Here is a 20,238-nt window from a genome sequence, read left to right as displayed (position 1 = left end):
ACATGATCCTAGACAGGTGACGTGATGGCAGACAGGTGACGTGATGGCAGACAGGTGACATGATCCTAGACAGGTGACGTGATGGCAGACAGGTGACATGATCATAGACAGGTGACATAATTCTAGACAGGTGACGTGATGGCAGACAGGTGACGTGATCCTAGACAGGTGACATGATGACAGACAGGTGACATGATGGCAGACAGGTGACGTGATGGCAGACAGGTGACATGATGGCAGACAGGTGACGTGATGGCAGACAGGTGACATGATCATAGACAGGTGACGTGATGGCAGACAGGTGACATGATCCTACACAGGTGACGTGATGGCAGACAGGTGACATGATCCTAGACAGGTGACGTGATGGCAGACAGGTGACATGATCCTAGACAGGTGACGTGATGGCAGACAGGTGACGTGATGGCAGACAGGTGACATGATCATAGACAGGTGACATGATGGCAGACAGGTGACATGAGATGACAGATAACGGTTTCTTCTTCCTGCTTCAGGTGGAGCATCATGGTCTATGAGACCAAGTTTCCACGGCAACATTCAACCTCCACCGTCACTGAGGACTGCAGCGACGACTCTGAGGTAACAGGAAATGACATCACTTCCACAGACTCACACCCATAGACATATTTGACAGACGCCTCATTGAGCGGGTTGGCCCGTTCCTGCGCTATATTGAAGGAGGCAGCTCTGTCCCGCGAACCAATACGAGTCAACCACTGTGAACTTTATCAAGCGTCTTCTACAAAGTGCTGTAAGTTAAATCCTTTCATTTACACATTCACACACGAACGTATATATTCAGGAAACCGATAGGAACCAAAAACAACGTCTGTAACATGAGTAGTTAATGTTACAGATTTTGGTTCCTATCAGTGTAATAAAGTTCACTCTATTGACTCGTATTGGTTCGCGGGACAGAGCTGCCTCCTCCAATATAGCGGCGACTTTGACGTGTGGTCCAGCGCTCAGTGAGGTGTCTATGTATATAGACCCTTTTTCTGTTTGTACACATTGATGACGTATTCGCGCATAAGAAGTATGCTTGTCAAGCTATGCAAGGGGATTATCACCTAAAGATCGGGAATGTTACCTTAACAAGTTGACAATGGTGTCCGACTTCCAGATCCATGTTCTATTAACGAGTGGGTTAATGACGTTAGCAAGTGGCCGAATATACAGTGACCAGATATATATACCTACTTAACTGAGAAACCGAGCGTGTACACCAGAGAGAAATCACTGGATGAATACGTTGTCTGTGGTCATGTACACAACGTCAAATACCAAGACATAGACTCAGAGTTTTGTGTTTAGAGATCAGATATTCTCCGTAGTCAAAGACAAGGACACAAGACAACGATGTATGAGGCTTGGGTTATAATCAACCAACAAGAAAACTACGTCCTCACAGCGAATTGCACCTGTATGGCAGGTTAAGTAGCATATTATTTGGTGTTGTGGGCTTGTAGATAACAGCTCAGAGCTCTATGATATACGTAGTGGTTATGTAAAGATGAATTATGCTTTTGTGTTACTGTCCTTTCAGCTGGATAATACTCTCCTTTCCATATCACAAATCATATACCCTGCGCATATATTATATAACGTTGGCTGAAAAAGGGTCTATATGTCTATGTTCACACCTGTCTGACCTGGAAACAAGAGCAGTTTCACCTGCAGAGTACACTGTAAAACTGCACTGATAGAGTACACTGATAGAGTACACTGTAAAACTGCACTGATAGAGTACACTGTAAAACTGCACTGATAGAGTACACTGATAGAGTACACTGTAAAACTGCACTGATAGAATACACTGATAGAGTACACTGTAAAACTGCACTGATAGAGTACACTGATAGATTACACTGTAAAACTGCACTGATAGAGTACACTGATAGAGTACACTGTAAAACTACACTGACAGATTACACTGTGAAACTGTGAAATATTGTGACATTATGATCTTTAAATAAATACATATTTAAAATAACAGACAGCGTGACACCTGGACCTGAATGCTGTCAGGTAGAAGGTGTGTTGAAACCGTTCAGACCGGTCTGACCACTGTTTCCTTCCTTTGATCCAGGTTCAGCAGATTCTGACCTACGAGGACTCAGTGGCGGCTCATTTGTCAAAGATCCTGTCCTCAGACCAGCACTCTGTGGTCATCTCTTCTGCCAAGTACGTCTCAGTGCGTCCAATCCTTCTGACAGCGGCCATAGATGTAGTTCATTAACTGTGTGTGTTTCATGTCAGGGTTCTATGTGAGACGGTGAAGGACTTCGTGGCTCGGGTTGGTAAAGCTTACGAGAAGAACACAGAGAATTCAGAGGAGTCAGAGGCCATGGCCAAGAAGGTACAACACTTCCTGTTATCTGATCATAATATTCTAATACAAGTTAGCATAATATCATGTCCTCCTTTCCGCCCCCCCCCCCCTTAAAAAAATAAATAAAACGCAACAAGCTTTTTTATAGCCGTATCAAAGGTGGCATGTTTAAAAGAACAGAACACACATCTAACAAAATAATCACCATCACAACAATGAGCTCTCACATTTAAATAAAACTGGAACATTTTCAATATAATGGAACAAATTTACCACAAGCTTCAACTTTAAAGAGCAAAGAGGATGATGACAGGCTCAGGATCAGAGGCAGAAACAGATCAGTTGGAGGAAATGTTAGAATATTTTCAGACGCCTTCAACTAAAATAACAGCAACTTTAAATGAGCGTGGAGCTAACACAACCCGTCATCATAGCACGGCGGTTATGGAAATAAAAGTAGAACGCCGGTAATTTTAATCAAATTGCAATAACCCACAACATAAATAACAAAGAGCATAGGCTCAGGAACAGACAAAAGAAGAGGATCCATCTGAGGATTTTAAAGAGCAGAGCAGGTGGCTCAGTTAGGAGAGAAGATAACTTCTACACCATTACATTTTTAATCTAGACAGTTAAAGATTCATTAAAACCTGTTTCTGTCATCAGTCTAACATTAGCATTTATGTGTCTGACGAGTCATGTTTGTGTCCCAGTGTGGCGTGCTGAAGGAGAAACTTGACTCCCTGCTGAAGACTCTGAACGAGGAGTCTCAGGCCTCCACCGTCCTCCCCCCAGCTCCTCCCCCCACCATCGCGGAGGAGCAGGAGGAGGTGGAGGGAATCATCCTACCTCCTGCTCTTTGTCCTCATCCTCACTCCCTACGGACCAACCCATCGTCCTCTTCGGTGGCGGCGGCGGCGGCCATCTTCAAACCTCGGGAGCAGCTGATGCTGAGAGCCAACAGTCTGAAGAAGGCGATCCGCCAGATTATTGAGCACACGGAAAAAGGTGAGACAGTCCAGCCTGACCTGGTCCTCTGAGCATGTGCAGATGTGAGGCTTAAAGCTCTGGTTGTTTTTTAGCCGTGGACGAGCAGAACGCTCAGACTCAGCAGCAGGTTTTCTCTCTCGGTCGAGCTGAGGAAGAGGAGGGTCTGGTGGAGGAGGACGAGGACGAAGACCGGGATGAAGACAAGGTGTCTCTGCAGTCGTCCTACAGCTCCAAACACCGCAACACTCGCAGAGGTCAGAGACAACGCTAACTGAGCTAGCTAGCTGCTTAGCCTGGTACTGACCTGTCTGTCTGTCTGTCTGTCTGTCTGTCTGTCTGTCTGCAGTCAGTAAGACTCCCTGTGAGAAGCTGATCAGTAAAGGCAGCCTATCACTGGGCAGCTCTGCGTCACTTCCTGTCCAGACAGGAAGTAGAGACAACATGCCCATGCTCAACACAAAGATCCTGTACCCCGGTAAGATGACGTCCTCCTGTGTGTTTCGTGTTATACATTAGCATATGTGGCGTGTTATCCATTAGCATATGTGGCGTGTTATCCATTAGCATATGTGGCGTGTTAGCTATTAGCATATGTGGCAGTAGCTAACTGTCTGATGCTGTTTCTCAGGTTCTCTATCCAGCAGCTCCGTCATCAGTCGACTGCTGGTCAACGCCGACCCGTTCAGCTGTGACCCTGACAACATGTGAGGCCTCTGACTCTAAACCTGCTGCAGTTATTCCAGTGTTCAGGTGTTCTCAGGTGTTAATCCAGGTGTGTCTGTGTGTGTGTCAGGGACTGCTACACTGAGAAGTGTGTCATGAACAACTACTTTGGTATTGGACTGGACGCCAAGATCTCTCTGGACTTCAACAACAAGAGAGACGAGCATCCAGAGAAGTGCAGGTACGACTGATCCACGACAGCGACCGTGAAACGTGACTGTCACTGATCTGTCTTTATGTCACCAGGAGTCGGACCAAGAACATGATGTGGTACGGAGTGTTAGGAACCAAAGAGCTGCTGCACAGAACCTACAAGAACCTGGAGCAGAGAGTTCTGCTGGAGGTAAGAACCACAACCTTCCAATCAGCAACGTAACCTGGTCCATGGACAAATAAGACCCAACGTCAGCTGACAACACGTCCGTCCATTAACAACCTGTCTGTGTGTTCAGTGTGACGGGCGTCCAATCCCTCTACCCAGTCTGCAAGGCATCGCTGTGTTGAACATCCCCAGTTATGCAGGAGGAACCAACTTCTGGGGAGGAACCAAAGAAGACGACGTAAGAGCTACACCTTTAGCATCATCATGATCTGTCCATCATCTATCTGTCATCACCATCATCTATCTGTCCATCATCTATCTGTCCATCATCTATCTGTCCATCACCATCAGCTATCTGTCCATCATCTATCTGTCCATCACCATCAGCTATCTGTCCATCAGCTATCTGTCCATCATCTATCTGTCCATCACCATCATCTATCTGTCCATCACCATCATCTATCTGTCCATCATCTATCTGTCCATCATCTATCTGTCCATCATCTATCTGTCCATCAGCTATCTGTCCATCATCTATCTGTCCATCATCTATCTGTCCATCACCATCATCTATCTGTCCATCATCTATCTGTCCATCATCTATCTGTCCATCACCATCAGCTGTGAGTTCCTAAAGTGCTTACAGACGCATGGGCTGGTCCTGGTCCTGGTCCTGGTCCTGGTCCAAGTCCTCTAGACCCAGTATGCGGTGTTATAGCACCCCCTGTGTCTCTTTCAGACCTTTACAGCTCCGTCCTTTGATGACAAGATCCTGGAGGTGGTGGCTGTGTTTGGTAGCATGCAGATGGCTGTGTCCAGAGTCATCAACCTGCAGCACCACCGCATCGCTCAGGTACCTGTCTGTCTGACATCTACCTGTACCAGTCTTCCTGTTTCTCTGTCTACTTGTCTACCTGTACCTGTCTGTATCTCTGTCTACCTGTCTATCTCTACCTGTCTACCTGTACCTGTCTACTTGTCTACCTGTACCTGTCTGTATCTCTGTCTACCTGTCTATCTCTACCTGTCTACCTGTACCTGTCTACTTGTCTACCTGTACCTGTCTGTATCTCTGTCTACCTGTCTATCTCTACCTGTCTACCTGTACCTGTCTACTTGTCTATCTGTACCTGTCTACCTGTACCTGTCTACCTGTCTATCTCTACTTGTCTATCTGTACCTGTCTACCTGTACCTCTACCTGTCTACCTGTACCTGTCTACTTGTCTATCTGTACCTGTCTACCTGTCTGTCTGTACCTGTACCTGTCTAGCTGTACCTGTCTACCTGTCTACCTGTCTATCTGTACCTGTCTGTCTGTACCTGTCTATCTGTACCTGTCTATCTGTGTACCTGTCTGTCTGTACCTGTCTATCTGTACCTGTCTACCTGTACCTGTACCTGTACCTGTCTATCTGTCTATCTGTGCCTGTCTACCTGTCTATCTGTACCCGTCTATCTGTCTATCTGTCTACCTGTCTACCTGTCTGTCTGTACCTGTCTACCTGTCTATCTGTACCTGTCTACTTGTCTACCTGTACCTGTCTACCTGTCTATCTGTACCTGTCTACCTGTACCTGTCTACTTGTACCTGTATACTTGTCTACCTGTCTATCTGTACCTGTCTACCTGTACCTGTCTACTTGTCTACCTGTACCTGTCTATCTGTACCTGTCTATCTGTACCTGTCTACTTGTCTACCTGTACCTGTTTACTTGTCTATCTGTACCTGTCTACCTGTCTACCTGTCTACCTGTACCTGTCTACCTGTCTAGCTGTCTATCCATCTACCCTCCCCTAGTGTCGGACAGTGAAGATCACCATCTTAGGGGACGAAGGTGTCCCGGTCCAGGTGGATGGGGAGGCGTGGGTCCAGCCTCCCGGCTACATCAAGATCATCCATAAAAACCGGACCCAGACTCTGACCAGAGACAGGGTGAGTAGTCTGGGCTGTTGGTTCTGGTTCTAGTTCTGGTTCTGGTTCTGGTTCTCAGTGTGTCCCTGTTCCAGGCGTTTGAAAGCACCCTGAAGTCTTGGGAGGACAAACAGAAGTGTGAGTTTCCTCGGACTCCACAGCCGCCGCTGTCCTCCCAGCCAGAGATTGTCTCTGAGGAAGAAGCGTCACTCGTCAGTGAGTTCGGTCAGGCAGCTGGAGCCCTCATCCACAGGTACCCATGCATTCATTCATTCATCCACAGGTACCCATGCATTCATTCATTCATCCACAGGTACCCATGCATTCATCCATTCATTCATCCACAGGTACCCATGCATTCATTCATTCATCCACAGGTACCCATGCATTCATCCATTCATCCATTCATTCATCCACAGGTACCCATGCATTCATCCATTCATCCATTCATTCATCCACAGGTACCCATGCATTCATCCATTCATCCACAGGTACCCATTCATCCATTCATTCATCCACAGGTACCCATGCATTCATCCATTCATCCACAGGTACCCATGCATTCATCCATTCATCCACAGGTACCCATGCATCCATTCATTCATCCACAGGTACCCATGCATTCATCCATTCATCCACAGGTACCCATGCATTCATCCATCCATTCATCCACAGGTACCCATGCATTCATTCATCCACAGGTACCCATGCATTCATCCATCCATTCATCCACAGGTACCCATGCATTCATCCATTCATCCATTCATTCATCCACAGGTACCCATGCATTCATCCATTCATCCACAGGTACCCATTCATCCATTCATTCATCCACAGGTACCCATGCATTCATCCATTCATCCACAGGTACCCATGCATTCATCCATTCATTCATCCACAGGTACCCATGCATTCATTCATCCACAGGTACCCATGCATTCATCCATCCATTCATCCACAGGTACCCATGCATTCATCCATTCATCCATCCACAGGTACCCATGCATTCATCCATCCATTCATCCACAGGTACCCATGCATTCATCCATCCATTCATCCACAGGTACCCATGCATTCATCCATCCATTCATCCACAGGTACCCATGCATTCATCCATTCATCCATCCACAGGTACCCATGCATTCATCCATTCATCCACAGGTACCCATGCATTCATCCATTCATCCATTCATTCATCCACAGGTACCCATGCATTCATCCATTCATCCACAGGTACCCATTCATCCATTCATTCATCCACAGGTACCCATGCATTCATCCATTCATCCACAGGTACCCATGCATTCATCCATTCATCCATCCACAGGTACCCATGCATTCATCCATTCATTCATCCACAGGTACCCATGCATTCATTCATCCATTCATCCACAGGTACCCATGCATTCATCCATTCATTCATCCACAGGTACCCATGCATTCATCCATTCATTCATCCACAGGTACCCATGCATTCATTCATCCATTCATCCACAGGTACCCATGCATTCATCCATTCATTCATCCATTCATTCATCCTCATCATCATCATCCATCCTTCCATCATTAATTTTTCCATTCACCCATCCATCATTCATCCATTCATCCTCTGTCTCTGTCCTCAGTATTCGGGAAGTGGCTCAGTCTCATCACAGTCTGGAACAGGAACTAGCTCACGCTGTCAACGCCAGCTCTAAAGCCATGGATGTGGTCTACGCCGCCTCCAAGAGCTCTGGGGTAAGACAGGACGTCTCTTTGTCCTCTACTGTCCTCTGTGAAACTCTGCTCTCCTGTTAAACTCTATTGTCCTGTAGACAGTCAGTATGTTGTGTTCAGGGTCTGATGCTGTGTCTAACGTTGTGTTCAGGTTCTGATGCTGTGTCTAACGTTGTGTTCAGGGTCTGATGCTGTGTCTAACGTTGTGTTCAGGGTCTAATGCTGTGTCTAACGTTGTGTTCAGGGTCTAATGCTGTGTCTAACGTTGTGTTCAATTCAATTCAATTCAATTTTATTTATATAGCGTCAATAACAATACAAATCGTCTCAAGACGCTTTACAAAAACCCGGCCTGAAACCCCCAGAGCAGCCTGAAGGCAACGGTGGCAGGAAAAACTCCCTTTTAACAGGAAGAAACCTCGAGCAGAACCAGAACCAGCTCATATGGAGGGACCCATCTGCCTAAGGCCAGCCGGGTACAGACAGAAGAAAGAGAGAAGAGAACAGCAAGATAAACATTCATCTGTCATAGATACACATATCTGACTAAAGCGTACATGTGGAATCTTATGATACAAACTGATGATGTTACATGACAGTTTGAAAATGTAAGAGGAATCATAGGCAGGGTCTAATGCTGTGTCTAACGTTGTGTTCAGGGTCTAATGCTGTGTCTAACGTTGTGTTCAGGGTCTAATGCTGTGTCTAACGTTGTGTTCAGGGTCTGATGCTGTGTCTAACGTTGTGTTCAGGGTCTGATGCTGTGTCTAACGTTGTGTTCAGGGTCTAATGCTGTTTCTAACGTTGTGTTCAGGGTCTGACCGTCAGCGTGGTTCTCCAGATGGTCAGTAACGTCAAAGCTCTGCTCAGTGAGACTGAACTGCTCCTGGCTGGAAAGATGTCCATGGTACCGTTGGTCCTTTCATTCATCTACCACAGTTTACTTTGGTCTTGGCCCAGGTCCAGATCCTGGTTCTTGTCCACGTCCTGGTTCCGGTTCTGACTGTGTTGTCTCTGTGCAGCAGTTGGACCCCCCCCAGCAGGACCAGTTGACTGCAGCTCTGGGTTCTGTAGCTGTGCAGCTCCGTCGTCTCTCTGATGTTTCCTGGTTGAGTCCCGTCATCGATCCGTCGGACCACGAGGTACAAGCTGTAACTTCTAAGATGGCCGCCAGTCATGTGACCTCCATATTCACCTATTTGTTTATTCACCTGTCTATCTACCCGTCTGTCTACCTGTCTATCTACCTGTCTGTCTACCCGTCTGTCTACCTGTCTATCTACCCGTCTGTCTACCCGTCTGTCTACCTGTCTATCTACCTGTCTGTCTACCTGTCTATCTACCCGTCTGTCTACCCGTCTGTCTACCCGTCTGTCTACCCGTCTGTCTCCAGGGTCCACTAACAGACTTTTCAAAGCGGAGTCGCAGCGCTAAGTTTCGTCTCGTCCCAAAGTTCAAGAAAGAAAAAAACAACAAGAACAAGGAGACATGTTCTACCTGTCTGTCTCTACCAGGTAACATATGTGTCTCTGTCTCTACCTAGCTCTCTGTCTTTGTCTCTCTGTCTCTATCTGGATGTCCATCTGAATCACTTCCTGTCGGTGTCTCAGTCCACCAGTGGGGGACGGAAGAAGTGGGGGCATGGCTGGACTTTCTCTGTCTCACTGAGTATAAGGACATCTTTATTGGACACGACGTCCGTGGAGCTGAGCTCATCCATCTGGAGAGGAGGGACCTGAAGGTACTGCTGCTAGCTGTCAGCTAACTGCTAGCTGTTCGTTAGCTGCTAGCTGTCAGCTAACTGCTAGCAGTTCGCTAGCTGCTAGTTGTCAGCTAACTGCTAGCTGTTCGCTAGCTGCTAGCAGTTAGCTAGCTGCTAGCTGTCAGCTAACTGCTAGCTGTTCGCTAGCTGCTAGCTGTCTGCTAACTTCACTGCTAACTCCACTGACTTGTTGGACATTTGTTGGACATTGTCTGGTTGTGTGTGCCGTGTCCAGAGACCCGTCTCTGTCTCTTACATCCTCTAACGTCTCGTTGTCCAGGACCTGGGGGTGACGAAGGTTGGACACATGAAGAGGATCCTGCAGGGAATCAGAGAACTCAACAGGAACAGCAGCGCCAGCGAAGCCTGACGGACACCAGGTGACTTCCTCTTTGCTTCCTGATCACTTCCTGTTACTGAACAATAATCTGAACAATAATCCATAATCTGATCAATACTCTGATGTTGTTTTGTTGCCTAGCAACCACTGCCTGCTCTCCTCCTACCTCTGCTGCTGTTCAACTCTGACCTCTGACATCTGACCCCAGACTAAGGACATCCCCCTGAGGACTCCGTGTGATTGGACCAGAAGCCAGACTGATGATCACATGACCACCAAGTGCCTTGTCTTCTGATTGGAGTCCGAGACCATGACTGGCTCATTAAACAGAACCAGATTCAGACCTGGGTCAGAGTGGTGGTCTAGACTCCAGGGGCCTCATGTACGAAGGTTGCGTTCTGTACGTAAAGTTCAGATGAATCAGAGGTAAATGTCCATGAACTTGTCCGTTCCTTCACCAACGTCATGTCTGGCTACGCTGGCTTCTACAGCTGTTGATCCTCTGGAGACACTTAGAGGTGATGCTGGGAAACTGTCATCAATGTGAAAACTATTAGTTATCCTCTAATCCTCTAGGAGTTATCCTCATGTCAGCCAGGTAGATCAAATACCCACAATGCATCTGAACAGGTCAACATTAAAGAGCCGGTTCTCTGAATGTATCAGAGCTATGGACTGGACACACATTGATATAAAAGAACCATCACATGATGAAACATGTTCATTCATCAATGATCAGATCAGATGTGATGCTTCATTAACCAACATGGTGGGACGTGGAGGACAGCTGTCAAAGAGGACATGTCTGTCTCCACTCCAGTGGAGGACAGCTGTCAAAGAGGACATGTCTGTCTCCAGTCCAGTGGAGGACAGCTGTCAAAGAGGACATGTTTGTCTCCACTCCAGTGGAGGACAGCTGTCAAAGAGGACATCTGTCAAAGAGGACATGTTTGTCTCCACTCCAGTGGAGGACAGCTGTCAAAGAGGACATGTCTGTCTCCAGTCCAGTGAGTAGCGTCTCCAGTTCTCTTTCTGTGAAGTTCTTTTTTTCCGTCTTACTCATTCTTATGTTTTCATTTTCTGATCGTGCAGAGAGGGGAATCTCAGGTGGAGGGTCAGTTTAAATATAATCTGCATATTTAAAAAGGGGCGGGGCCAGGGAGGGGTCAGGTACAACATGTGCACTTGATTCCACGTTGATTGGGATGGACAAAGGAAATGTGCTTCTGGATCTGAGCGTGCTCCACGTTTTAGAAGGAAATCCACTCAAGTCTTTGTACATGAGGCCCCTGGTCTGGACCTGAGCCTCCTGGTCTGGACCTGAGCCCCCTGGTCTGGACCTGAGCCCCCTGGTCTGGACCTGAGCCTCCTGGTCTGGACCTGAGCCTCCCACTGATGGAGGTTAAACTCCAGCGTTGCCTTAAAGCCGTCAATCACTTTATTGATGATGAACTTCTCTGATTCTAACAACACCTGGACCCAACATGTCCAGGTTCTGGTTCAGGTTCTGGTTCTGGTTTATCTGAGAGTCTGTCTCTGACATCAGCAGCACAAATGTCTCCATGCAGGTGTTGGCTTCATTCTAACCTGTCAGCTCGAGTGGTTGTGCCTTGCTCAAGCGCATTTATCTTTATGGACCATTCCTGCGTCTAGAGCGCCCCCCTGCTGGGCCCCCGCTGACGCCTTCAAGGACTCTTCTCCATCCCGTAAACCATAAACTCGTGTCTCCACCACTGGTGTTTTATTGCAGCATCTCAGAGGAGGAGACCAAACCCAGAGCGCCCCCCGGGGGGAAAGGAGGACATGACAGGAAATGTTTTTGTGTCTGTGATTATGAATTATTTTCTTTATTGACAATAAAACAAACTGTGTTCATGATTGGACATAAAATAAAAACAAGTCGCTGCTGTGGACGTGGAGTCAGTTCATCTGGATCAGAATAAAGATTTAAAGAATAAAGATTTTAAATCTGTCCCCGTCACACGACACACACACGATGACGTTGATGTTATTCAGGTTCAGATCAGAATGAAACAGGTGTGACATCAGTTGTGAGTCCGTTTCATCTTTCATCTGTTTCCCAGCGTCGAGTCTTTGAGGTCACATCTGTTCCCATGGAGACACCTGTCCCTGAAGAGACAGAGTCACCTGTCACCAAAGGCAAGTCTAAAACATCGGCCCGGTTCCTGGTACCGTTCAGTGCCGACCCGGGTTCCTGGTCAACAACAGAAGAAGCAGCAGCTGATCTGATTGGTTCATTTAAAATAAATAAAGAGAAAAAGACCAAACATCAAACGTGTCTCTTGTCCTCTGCTGCTGATGACGTCCATGAGTCAATATTTGGACTGTGGTTAACGATCAATCAGCTGGACCTCTGTCCTCAAACGTCCGTCCACACAGGACCAGAAGACGTCAAGAGACAAGACAATGCTGCCGTCCACAGCGATGTCTCTGAGTCTCTGGACTCTGCTGCTCTGCTCGACTGTCATCCAATGTTCAGGTGAGACAGACTGAGGGACAGGCTGGTGGACAGATAGAGGGACAGACCGAATGACAGACAGATGTTTATTTTGTCCACCCCAGTGTTCTTGGACCGTCCCAGTGCTGCTCAGATTCTGTCCTCGTCCTCAAGGAGGCGCAGATCCAACTCCCAGTTCCTTGAGGAGATGCTTCCTGGAAACCTGGAGAGGGAGTGTTACGAGGAGAGATGCTCCCAGGAGGAGGCGGCAGAGATCTTCCAGAGCCACGAGAAGACGGTAGGGGGGGACAACGTGGGGAGGATGGACAACTGGGGCTGGGGAGGGGGGCAGCATATATAACACCAATGTTTCTCTCAGTCGTAATGGAGGCCAAGGTAATGCCATCCAAAAAACTAAATAATGAATCTCTGAGATGTTCAGGGTCAAATACAACGACTGGCGTTTAGTCTGAGTTTAAGAGGAGACGGTTCCAGGTCGTCCTTTGTTAGGAGTTTAACCAGCTGATAGATGAATATATCTGGGAGGTGGATGCTGTGTTTCCTGATAACATTTCCTTAGGGAAACGTGTGTAATGTGAAGAGTATTGGTCCGAGCACAGAACCCTGAGGAACTCCATCACTAACTTTAGTATAAGTAGAAGAATCCGTCTGACAGATAGGATTCAAACCTTTAATCAAATATTGTGATGAATAGACAACTGCAGCACTAAGATCTAATAGGACGAGGACAGAGACAAGCCCACTGTCTGAAGCCATGAGGGGATGGTTCTGTTCTATGATGAACTCTAAAACCTCTTGATCTGTTCTAAGAACTAAATCACATAAAAACTCAGAGTGAGGACACCACAACAAAAAGAATTGGTTTTTGTGTTTTCCGGTCTGGATGAGGAAGACTAAGAGTAAGACTTTCAAATGAATTAAAGCTCTACTTAGGTCTACCTCACTGGCCCCTCACTGGCCCCTCACTGGCCTCTCACTGGCCCCTCACTGGCCTCTCACTGGCCTCTCATTGGCCCTCACTGGGCCCTCACTGGCCCCTCACTGGCCCCTCACTGGCCTCTCACTGGCCCCTCACTGGCCTCTCATTGGCCCTCACTGGGCCCTCACTGGCCCCTCACTGGCCCCTCACTGGCCCGTCATTGGCCCTCACTGGCCTCTCACTGGCCCCTCACTGGCCCCTCACTGGCCCCTCATTGGCCCTCACTGGCCCCTCACTGGCCCCTCATTAGTCCTCACTGGCCCCTCATTGGCCCCTCATTGGCCCCCTGTTTCCACCAGATCTTCAAGGTGCAATGAAGGGAACCCAGATGTTGAGTTTTCTATGGTGTCAGTTCCTGCACTGGGAGGACGTCCACTAAATGCTAACTGCTAACTGCTAACAGAGAACATTGGATGGGCTCATTAACTCTGAGTTTGTCCCCCACAGATGGAGTTCTGGTTCAGGTACAGAGGTGAGTCCTTTCATTGGACCCAACTGGAACTGTTTTAAAAGGGTCACGATGTGTTCAAGTGTCTTCACTGTGTCGTAGATATGAACGCCTGTCAGACTAACCCCTGTCTGAATGGAGGCATCTGCTCTCTGGACCGAGGAGACTTCACCTGTCTCTGTCCTCCACAGTACCATGGCAACCTCTGCCAGACAAGTAATCAACAACAATAACACCTGACACACATGTAAACAACACCTGAGACACAGGTAAACATGTGATGACTGTTTGTTGCGTGCAGAGGTGCTGGAGTGTCGCTATAGAAACGGTGGCTGCATGCAGTACTGCACAGACCTGGCAGGGGGAGCTGGAGTTCAGTGCAGCTGCGCTGATGGTTTCCAGCTGGAGGCTGACGGACAGAGCTGCTCCCAGACTGGTACCACTCATAGAACCCATGTTACTACAGTAACCACTGTAACTCACACTCACTGTGGTGTGTTCAGGGACCTCGGTTTAGCTGCTTTATAAACATATGTTAGTGAGGTCTTCAGAGGGAGCCAATGGTTGTGTTCAGGGACTGTCTGTGTTTCTGTCCTTCCAGTGGCGTTTCCCTGTGGCCGCCAGCAGAGGGAGTGGTCGTCCCAAGGTCGCTCTCTGAATCACTCTGAGTTGATCAACGTCACCATGGAGACAGACGCCATGTTGGATGACAACATCACAGCCAGCTGGTTGGAACTAAGCACAACAGAGCTGACAGTAAACGCATCATATGGAGGGAACCAGACAGGACTGGGGGGAGGGAACCAGACAGGGCTGGGGGGAGGGAACCAGACAGGACTGGGGGAAGGGATGACAACTCGTATTGTGGGTGGACTCCTGGAGAGACGAGGAGGGAGTCCCTGGCAGGTGAGGAGACCAGACAAAATCAGTTTTTGATCCCAGCGTTGGATGTTGGACGTTTATCATTTATCGGTGTGTTCAGGTTCTGATTCACAGGTCAGACGGCTTCGGGTTCTGTGGAGGAACTCTGGTTTCTGATCGATGGGTCGTCTCTGCTGCTCACTGCTTTGAACAGTCTGCAGACCACGTGACTGTAGGTGAGCTTCAGGGACACTCAGCAGGGACTGTCCTGTAGCAGGGACACAACTGTAGCAGGGACTGTCCTGTAGCAGGGACACAACTGTAGCAGAGACACAACTGTAGCAGGGACACAACTGTAGCAGGGACTGTCCTGTAGCAGGGACATAACTGTAGCAGGGACATAACTAGCAGGGACATAACTGTAGCAGGGACTGTCCTGTAGCAGGGACATAACTGTACAGGGACATAACTAGCAGGGACATAACTGTAGCAGGACATAACTGTAGCAGGGACACACCTGTAGCAGGGACATAACTGTAGCAGGGACTGTCCTGTAGCAGGAAAATAACTATAGCAGGGACATAACTGTAACAGGGACTGTCCTGTAGCAGGGACATAACTGTAGCAGGGACTGTCCTGTAGCAGGGACATAACTGTAGCAGGGACATAACTGTAACAGGGACATAACTGTAGCAGGGACTGTCCTGTAGCAGGGACATAACTGTAGCAGGGACATACCTGTAGCAGGGACATACCTGTAGCAGGGACTGTCCTGTAGCCGGGACATAACTGTAGCAGGGACATAACTGTAGCAGGGACATAACTGTAGCAGGGACTGTCCTGTAAGAGGGACATAACTGTAGCAGGGACGAGAGATGATTTATTTATCAACATTGTTGAGTTGGGTCTGATTTAATTATTGATCTAAAGGTTGAAATCTACCTTTAATTTTAATTTCACCATTAGCATCATCATTAGCATTAGCATTAGCATCACCATTAGCATCATCATTAGCATTAGCATTAGCACCATCATTAACAACAATAGCTAACAATAGCTCCAGATGGTGTTGATGTGTACATGAAACATGCTGTCATGTCTCATCGTGTCTTATTGTGTCTCATCCTGTCGCATCCTGTCTCATCCTGTCTTGTTGTGTCTCATCCTGTCTCATCTTGTCTCATCGTAACTCATCCTGTCTCATCGTGTCTTGTGTCTCATCCTGGCTCATCCTGGCTCATCGCGTCTCATCCTGTCTTGTTGTGTCTCATCGTGTCTTGTTGTGTCTCATCGTGTCTTGTTGTGTTTCATTGTATCTCATCCTGTCTCGTCACGTCTGGTTGTGTCTCATCGTGTCTTGTTGTGTTTCATCGTGTCTCATCGTGTCTCATCGTGTCTTGTTGTGTTTCATTGTATCTCATCCTGTCTCATCACGTCTGGTTGTGTCTCATCGTGTCTTGTTGTGTTTCATCGTGTCTCATCGTGTCTCATCGTGTCTTGTTGTGTTTCATTGTATCTCATCCTGTCTCATCACGTCTGGTTTTGTCTCATCGTGTCTTGCTGTGTCTCATCGTGTCTTGTTGTGTTTCATTGTATCTCATCCTGTCTCATCGTGTCTTGTTGTGTTTCATTGTATCTCATCCTGTCTCGTCACGTCTGGTTGTGTCTCATCGTGTCTTGTTGTGTTTCATCGTGTCTCATCGTGTCTCATCGTGTCTTGTTGTGTTTCATTGTATCTCATCCTGTCTCATCACGTCTGGTTGTGTCTCATCGTGTCTTGTTGTGTTTCATCGTGTCTCATCGTGTCTCATCGTGTCTTGTTGTGTTTCATTGTATCTCATCCTGTCTCATCACATCTGGTTGTGTCTCATCGTGTCTTGTTGTGTTTCATCGTGTCTCATCGTGTCTCATCGTGTCTTGTTGTGTTTCATTGTATCTCATCCTGTCTCATCACGTCTGGTTGTGTCTCATCGTGTCTTGCTGTGTCTCATCGTGTCTTGTTGTGTTTCATTGTATCTCATCCTGTCTCGTCACGTCTGGTTGTGTCTCATCGTGTCTTGTTGTGTCTCATCGTGTCTCATCGTGTCTTGTTGTGTTTCATTGTATCTCATCCTGTCTCATCACGTCTGGTTGTGTCTCATCGTGTCTTGCTGTGTCTCATCTTGTCTCATCCTGTCTCATCGTGTCTTGTTGTGTCTCATCGTATCTCATCCTATCTCATCGTGTCTTGTTGTGTTTCATTGTATCTCATCCTGTCTCGTCACGTCTGGTTGCGTCTCATCCTGTCTCATCCTGTCTCATCGTGTCTTCTTGTGTCTCATCCTGTCTCATCGTGTCTCATCGTGTCTTGTTGTGTTTCATTGTATCTCATCCTGTCTCGTCACGTCTGGTTGTGTCTCATCGTGTCTTGCTGTGTCTCATCTTGTCTCATCCTGTCTCATCGTATCTCATCCTGTCTCATCACGTCTTGTTGTGTCTCATCATGTCTCATCACGTCTGGTTGTGTCTCATCATGTCTCATCACGTCTGGTTGTGTCCCATCGTGTCTTGTTGTGTTTCATTGTATCTCATCCTGTCTCGTCACGTCTGGTTGTGTCTCATCGTGTCTTGTTGTGTCTCATCGTATCTCATCCTGTCTCATCATGTCTCATCACGTCTGGTTGTGTCTCATCATGTCTCATCACGTCTGGTTGTGTCTCATCGTGTCTTGCTGTGTCTCATCTTGTCTCATCCTGTTTCATCGTGTCTTGTTGTGTCTCATCGTGTCTCATCCTGTTTCATCGTGTCTTGTTGTGTCTCATCATGTCTTGTTGTGTCTCATCCTGTCTCATCCTGTTTCATCGTGTCTTGTTGTGTCTCATCGTGTCTTAATGTGTCTCATCGTATCTCATCCTGTCTCATCGTGTCTTGTTGTATCTCATCCTGTCTCGTCACGTCTGGTTGTGTCTCATCCTGTCTCATCCTGTCTTGTTGTGTCTCATCCTGTCTCATCCTGTCTTGTTGTGTCTCATCCTGTCTCATCCTGTTTCATCGTGTCTTGTTGTGTCTCATCGTGTCTTGTTGTGTCTCATCCTGTCTTATTATGTCTCATCGTGTCTTGTTGTGTCTCATCGTGTCTTGTTGTGTCTCATCGTATCTCATCCTGTTTCATCGTGTCTTGTTGTGTCTCATCGTGTCTCGTCGTGTCTTGTTGTGTCTCATCCTGTCTCATCGTGTCTTGTTGTGTCTCATCGTATCTCATCCTGTCTCATCATGTCTGGTTGTGTCTCATCATGTCTCATCCTGTCTCGTCACGTCTGGTTGTGTCTCATCATGTCTCATCACGTCTGGTTGTGTCTCATCGTGTCTTGCTGTGTCTCATCTTCTCTCATCCTGTTTCATCGTGTCTTGTTGTGTCTTGTTGTGTCTCACCCTGTTTCATCCTGTCTTGTTGTGTCTCATCCTGTCTCATCCTGTTTCATTGCGTCTTGTTGTGTCTCATCGTGTCTTGTTGTGTTTCATCGTATCTCATCCTGTTTCATCGCATCTTGTTGTGTCTCATCGTGTCTTGTTGTATCTCATCGTGTCTTGTTGTGTCTCATCCTGTCTCATCACGTCTGGTTGTGTCTCATCATGTCTCATTGTGTCTCATTGTGTCTTGTTGTGTCTCATCGTGTGTTGTGTCTCCTCATGTCTTGCTGTGTCTTATCGTGTCTTGCTGTGTCTCATCTTGTCTCATCCTGTTTCATCGTGTCTTGTTGTGTCTCATCCTGTTTCATCGTATCTCATCCTGTCTCATCACGTCTGGTTGTGTCTCATCATATCCCATCCTGTCTCGTCACGTCTGGTTGTGTCTCATCATGTCTTGATGTGTCTCATCTTGTCTCATGCGTCTCTAGGGGACTATGATAAGCAGCGTCCTGATCCAGGTGAGCAGCTGATAAAGGTCCAGGAGGTCTTTGTTCATCCTCACTTCCACTCGTTCACCTTCGACAGTGACATCGCTCTGCTCTACCTCGCCAGGCCGGTCCTCAGGGGCCCCACAGCGACCCCCGCCTGCCTGCCGGACGCCCACCTGTCCAGATACCTGTTGAAGGTACGTTTGATTAAAGCTCTGAGCTACTGCTACGTGAGTCCCAGATGTTGACTGTGAGTCTCTGTTCAGGACAATAACCGGGGGCTGGTAACGGGCTGGGGGGCCACTCGATACCTGGGTCGCTCCTCCCGGTTCCTGAGGAAGGTGACTCTGCCGGTGGTCAGTTACCAGGACTGCACTGCCTCCACGGACCAGGTGAGCAGCACAGCACTGTTCATGGAGCGGCTCAGAGTGGTCTGGTCTGGTCTGGACCGGTCTGGTAGATCTGGATCTGGTCTAGTCTGGTTTAGTCTGGTCTTGTCTGGTAGAGCTGGTCTGGACCAGTCTGGTAGATCTGGATCTGGTCTAGTCTGGTTTAGTCTGGTCTTGTCTGGTAGATCTGGTCTGGTCTGGTCTGGTAGATCTGGATCTGGTGTAGTTTAGTCTAGTTTAATCTGGTTTAGTCTGGTTTGGTCTGGTCTGGTTTGGTAGATCTGGTCTGGACCAGTCTGGTAGATCTGGAGCTGGTCTAGTCTGGTTTAGTCTGGTCTTATCTGGTACATCTGGTCTGGTAGATCTGGATCTGGTGTAGTTTAGTCTAGTCTAGTCTGGTTTAGTCTGGTCTGGTAGATCTGGAGCTGGTCTAGTCTGGTTTAGTCTGGTCTTGTCTGGTAGATCTGGTCTGGTCTGGTCTGGTCTGGTAGATCTGGATCTGGTGTAGTTTAGTCTAGTTTAGTCTGGTTTAGTCTGGTCTAGTCTGGATCTGGTCTTAACCCGCCTCCCTGTGTCCCCAGGTCATCACAGACAACATGTTCTGTGCTGGCTACCTGGAGGCCGGTGTGGACGCCTGTAGCGGGGACAGTGGTGGACCGTTCGTGGTGAACTACCGAGAGACCTGGTTTCTGACCGGCGTGGTGAGCTGGGGTGAGAAATGTGCCGCCCAGGGTAAGTACGGCGTCTACACCCGACTGGGCAACTTCCTGAACTGGATCAGAGACACCATGGACAGTCGAGACTTGGACACCGCAGACAGCTGATGGGAAGCAGGAAGTGTTCGGCAGGCAGTGCATTGTGGGACAGGAAGAAGAACACAGGGATGAACCGACCAATCAAAACAGAGACGAGTGCTCCTGACACAGGAACTGAACTGAGCAACATTATCACCAGCAATCAGCCACAAGAGATCACGGCCTGAAGGAACAATTTCATAGACCCGTAGAACCCTGCAGCTCCAGTAGGGGGTAGTGTCTCAGTCTCTGTCGTCATAGTAACGTCAGTACCCTGATGTCAGTCTCTA

General features: G+C 47.8%; 2 protein-coding genes across 3 annotated transcripts in view; both read left to right on the top strand.

The window, feature by feature from the left end:
• The window catches only part of dgkd (diacylglycerol kinase delta), a 24,299-nt gene extending 11,646 nt beyond the window's left edge, over positions 1–12,653 (top strand). The window contains exons 12-31 of one of the 2 annotated variants that reach the window (XM_084559446.1): positions 516–600; positions 2,111–2,205; positions 2,281–2,380; positions 3,067–3,361; positions 3,436–3,597; positions 3,690–3,818; positions 3,972–4,047; positions 4,137–4,247; positions 4,313–4,409; positions 4,519–4,626; positions 5,128–5,241; positions 6,189–6,323; positions 6,398–6,555; positions 7,928–8,039; positions 8,833–8,925; positions 9,044–9,160; positions 9,412–9,532; positions 9,629–9,759; positions 10,061–10,160; positions 10,262–12,653. In XM_084559446.1, coding sequence (XP_084415572.1) covers positions 516–600; positions 2,111–2,205; positions 2,281–2,380; positions 3,067–3,361; positions 3,436–3,597; positions 3,690–3,818; positions 3,972–4,047; positions 4,137–4,247; positions 4,313–4,409; positions 4,519–4,626; positions 5,128–5,241; positions 6,189–6,323; positions 6,398–6,555; positions 7,928–8,039; positions 8,833–8,925; positions 9,044–9,160; positions 9,412–9,532; positions 9,629–9,759; positions 10,061–10,150 — 2,329 coding nt within the window. In that variant the 3' untranslated portion in view covers positions 10,151–10,160; positions 10,262–12,653. Of the gene's footprint in view, positions 1–515; positions 601–2,110; positions 2,206–2,280; positions 2,381–3,066; positions 3,362–3,435; positions 3,598–3,689; positions 3,819–3,971; positions 4,048–4,136; positions 4,248–4,312; positions 4,410–4,518; positions 4,627–5,127; positions 5,242–6,188; positions 6,324–6,397; positions 6,556–7,927; positions 8,040–8,832; positions 8,926–9,040; positions 9,161–9,411; positions 9,533–9,628; positions 9,760–10,060; positions 10,161–10,261 lie in introns of both variants that reach the window. The other variant, XM_084559445.1, reaches the window with a different exon arrangement.
• On the top strand, positions 12,566–20,238 carry LOC311498321 (coagulation factor X; the record flags this gene model as incomplete). Its single annotated transcript, XM_084558853.1, has 10 exons — positions 12,566–12,620; positions 12,704–12,876; positions 14,026–14,050; positions 14,129–14,242; positions 14,328–14,462; positions 14,628–14,932; positions 15,009–15,123; positions 18,766–18,962; positions 19,032–19,157; positions 19,736–20,238. The coding sequence occupies 10 exons, from the start codon at positions 12,566–12,568 to the stop codon at positions 19,976–19,978; spliced, it is 1,488 nt and encodes a 495-aa protein (XP_084414979.1). The 3' UTR covers positions 19,979–20,238.

The sequence above is a fragment of the Chelon labrosus genome (genome assembly GCF_963514085.1).
Source record: "Chelon labrosus genome assembly, chromosome: 13".
In the NCBI taxonomy this organism is placed as follows: Eukaryota; Metazoa; Chordata; class Actinopteri; order Mugiliformes; family Mugilidae; genus Chelon; species Chelon labrosus.
Note: the sequence above shows the minus strand (reverse complement) of the source record. Positions and strands in the feature narration are given on the sequence as shown.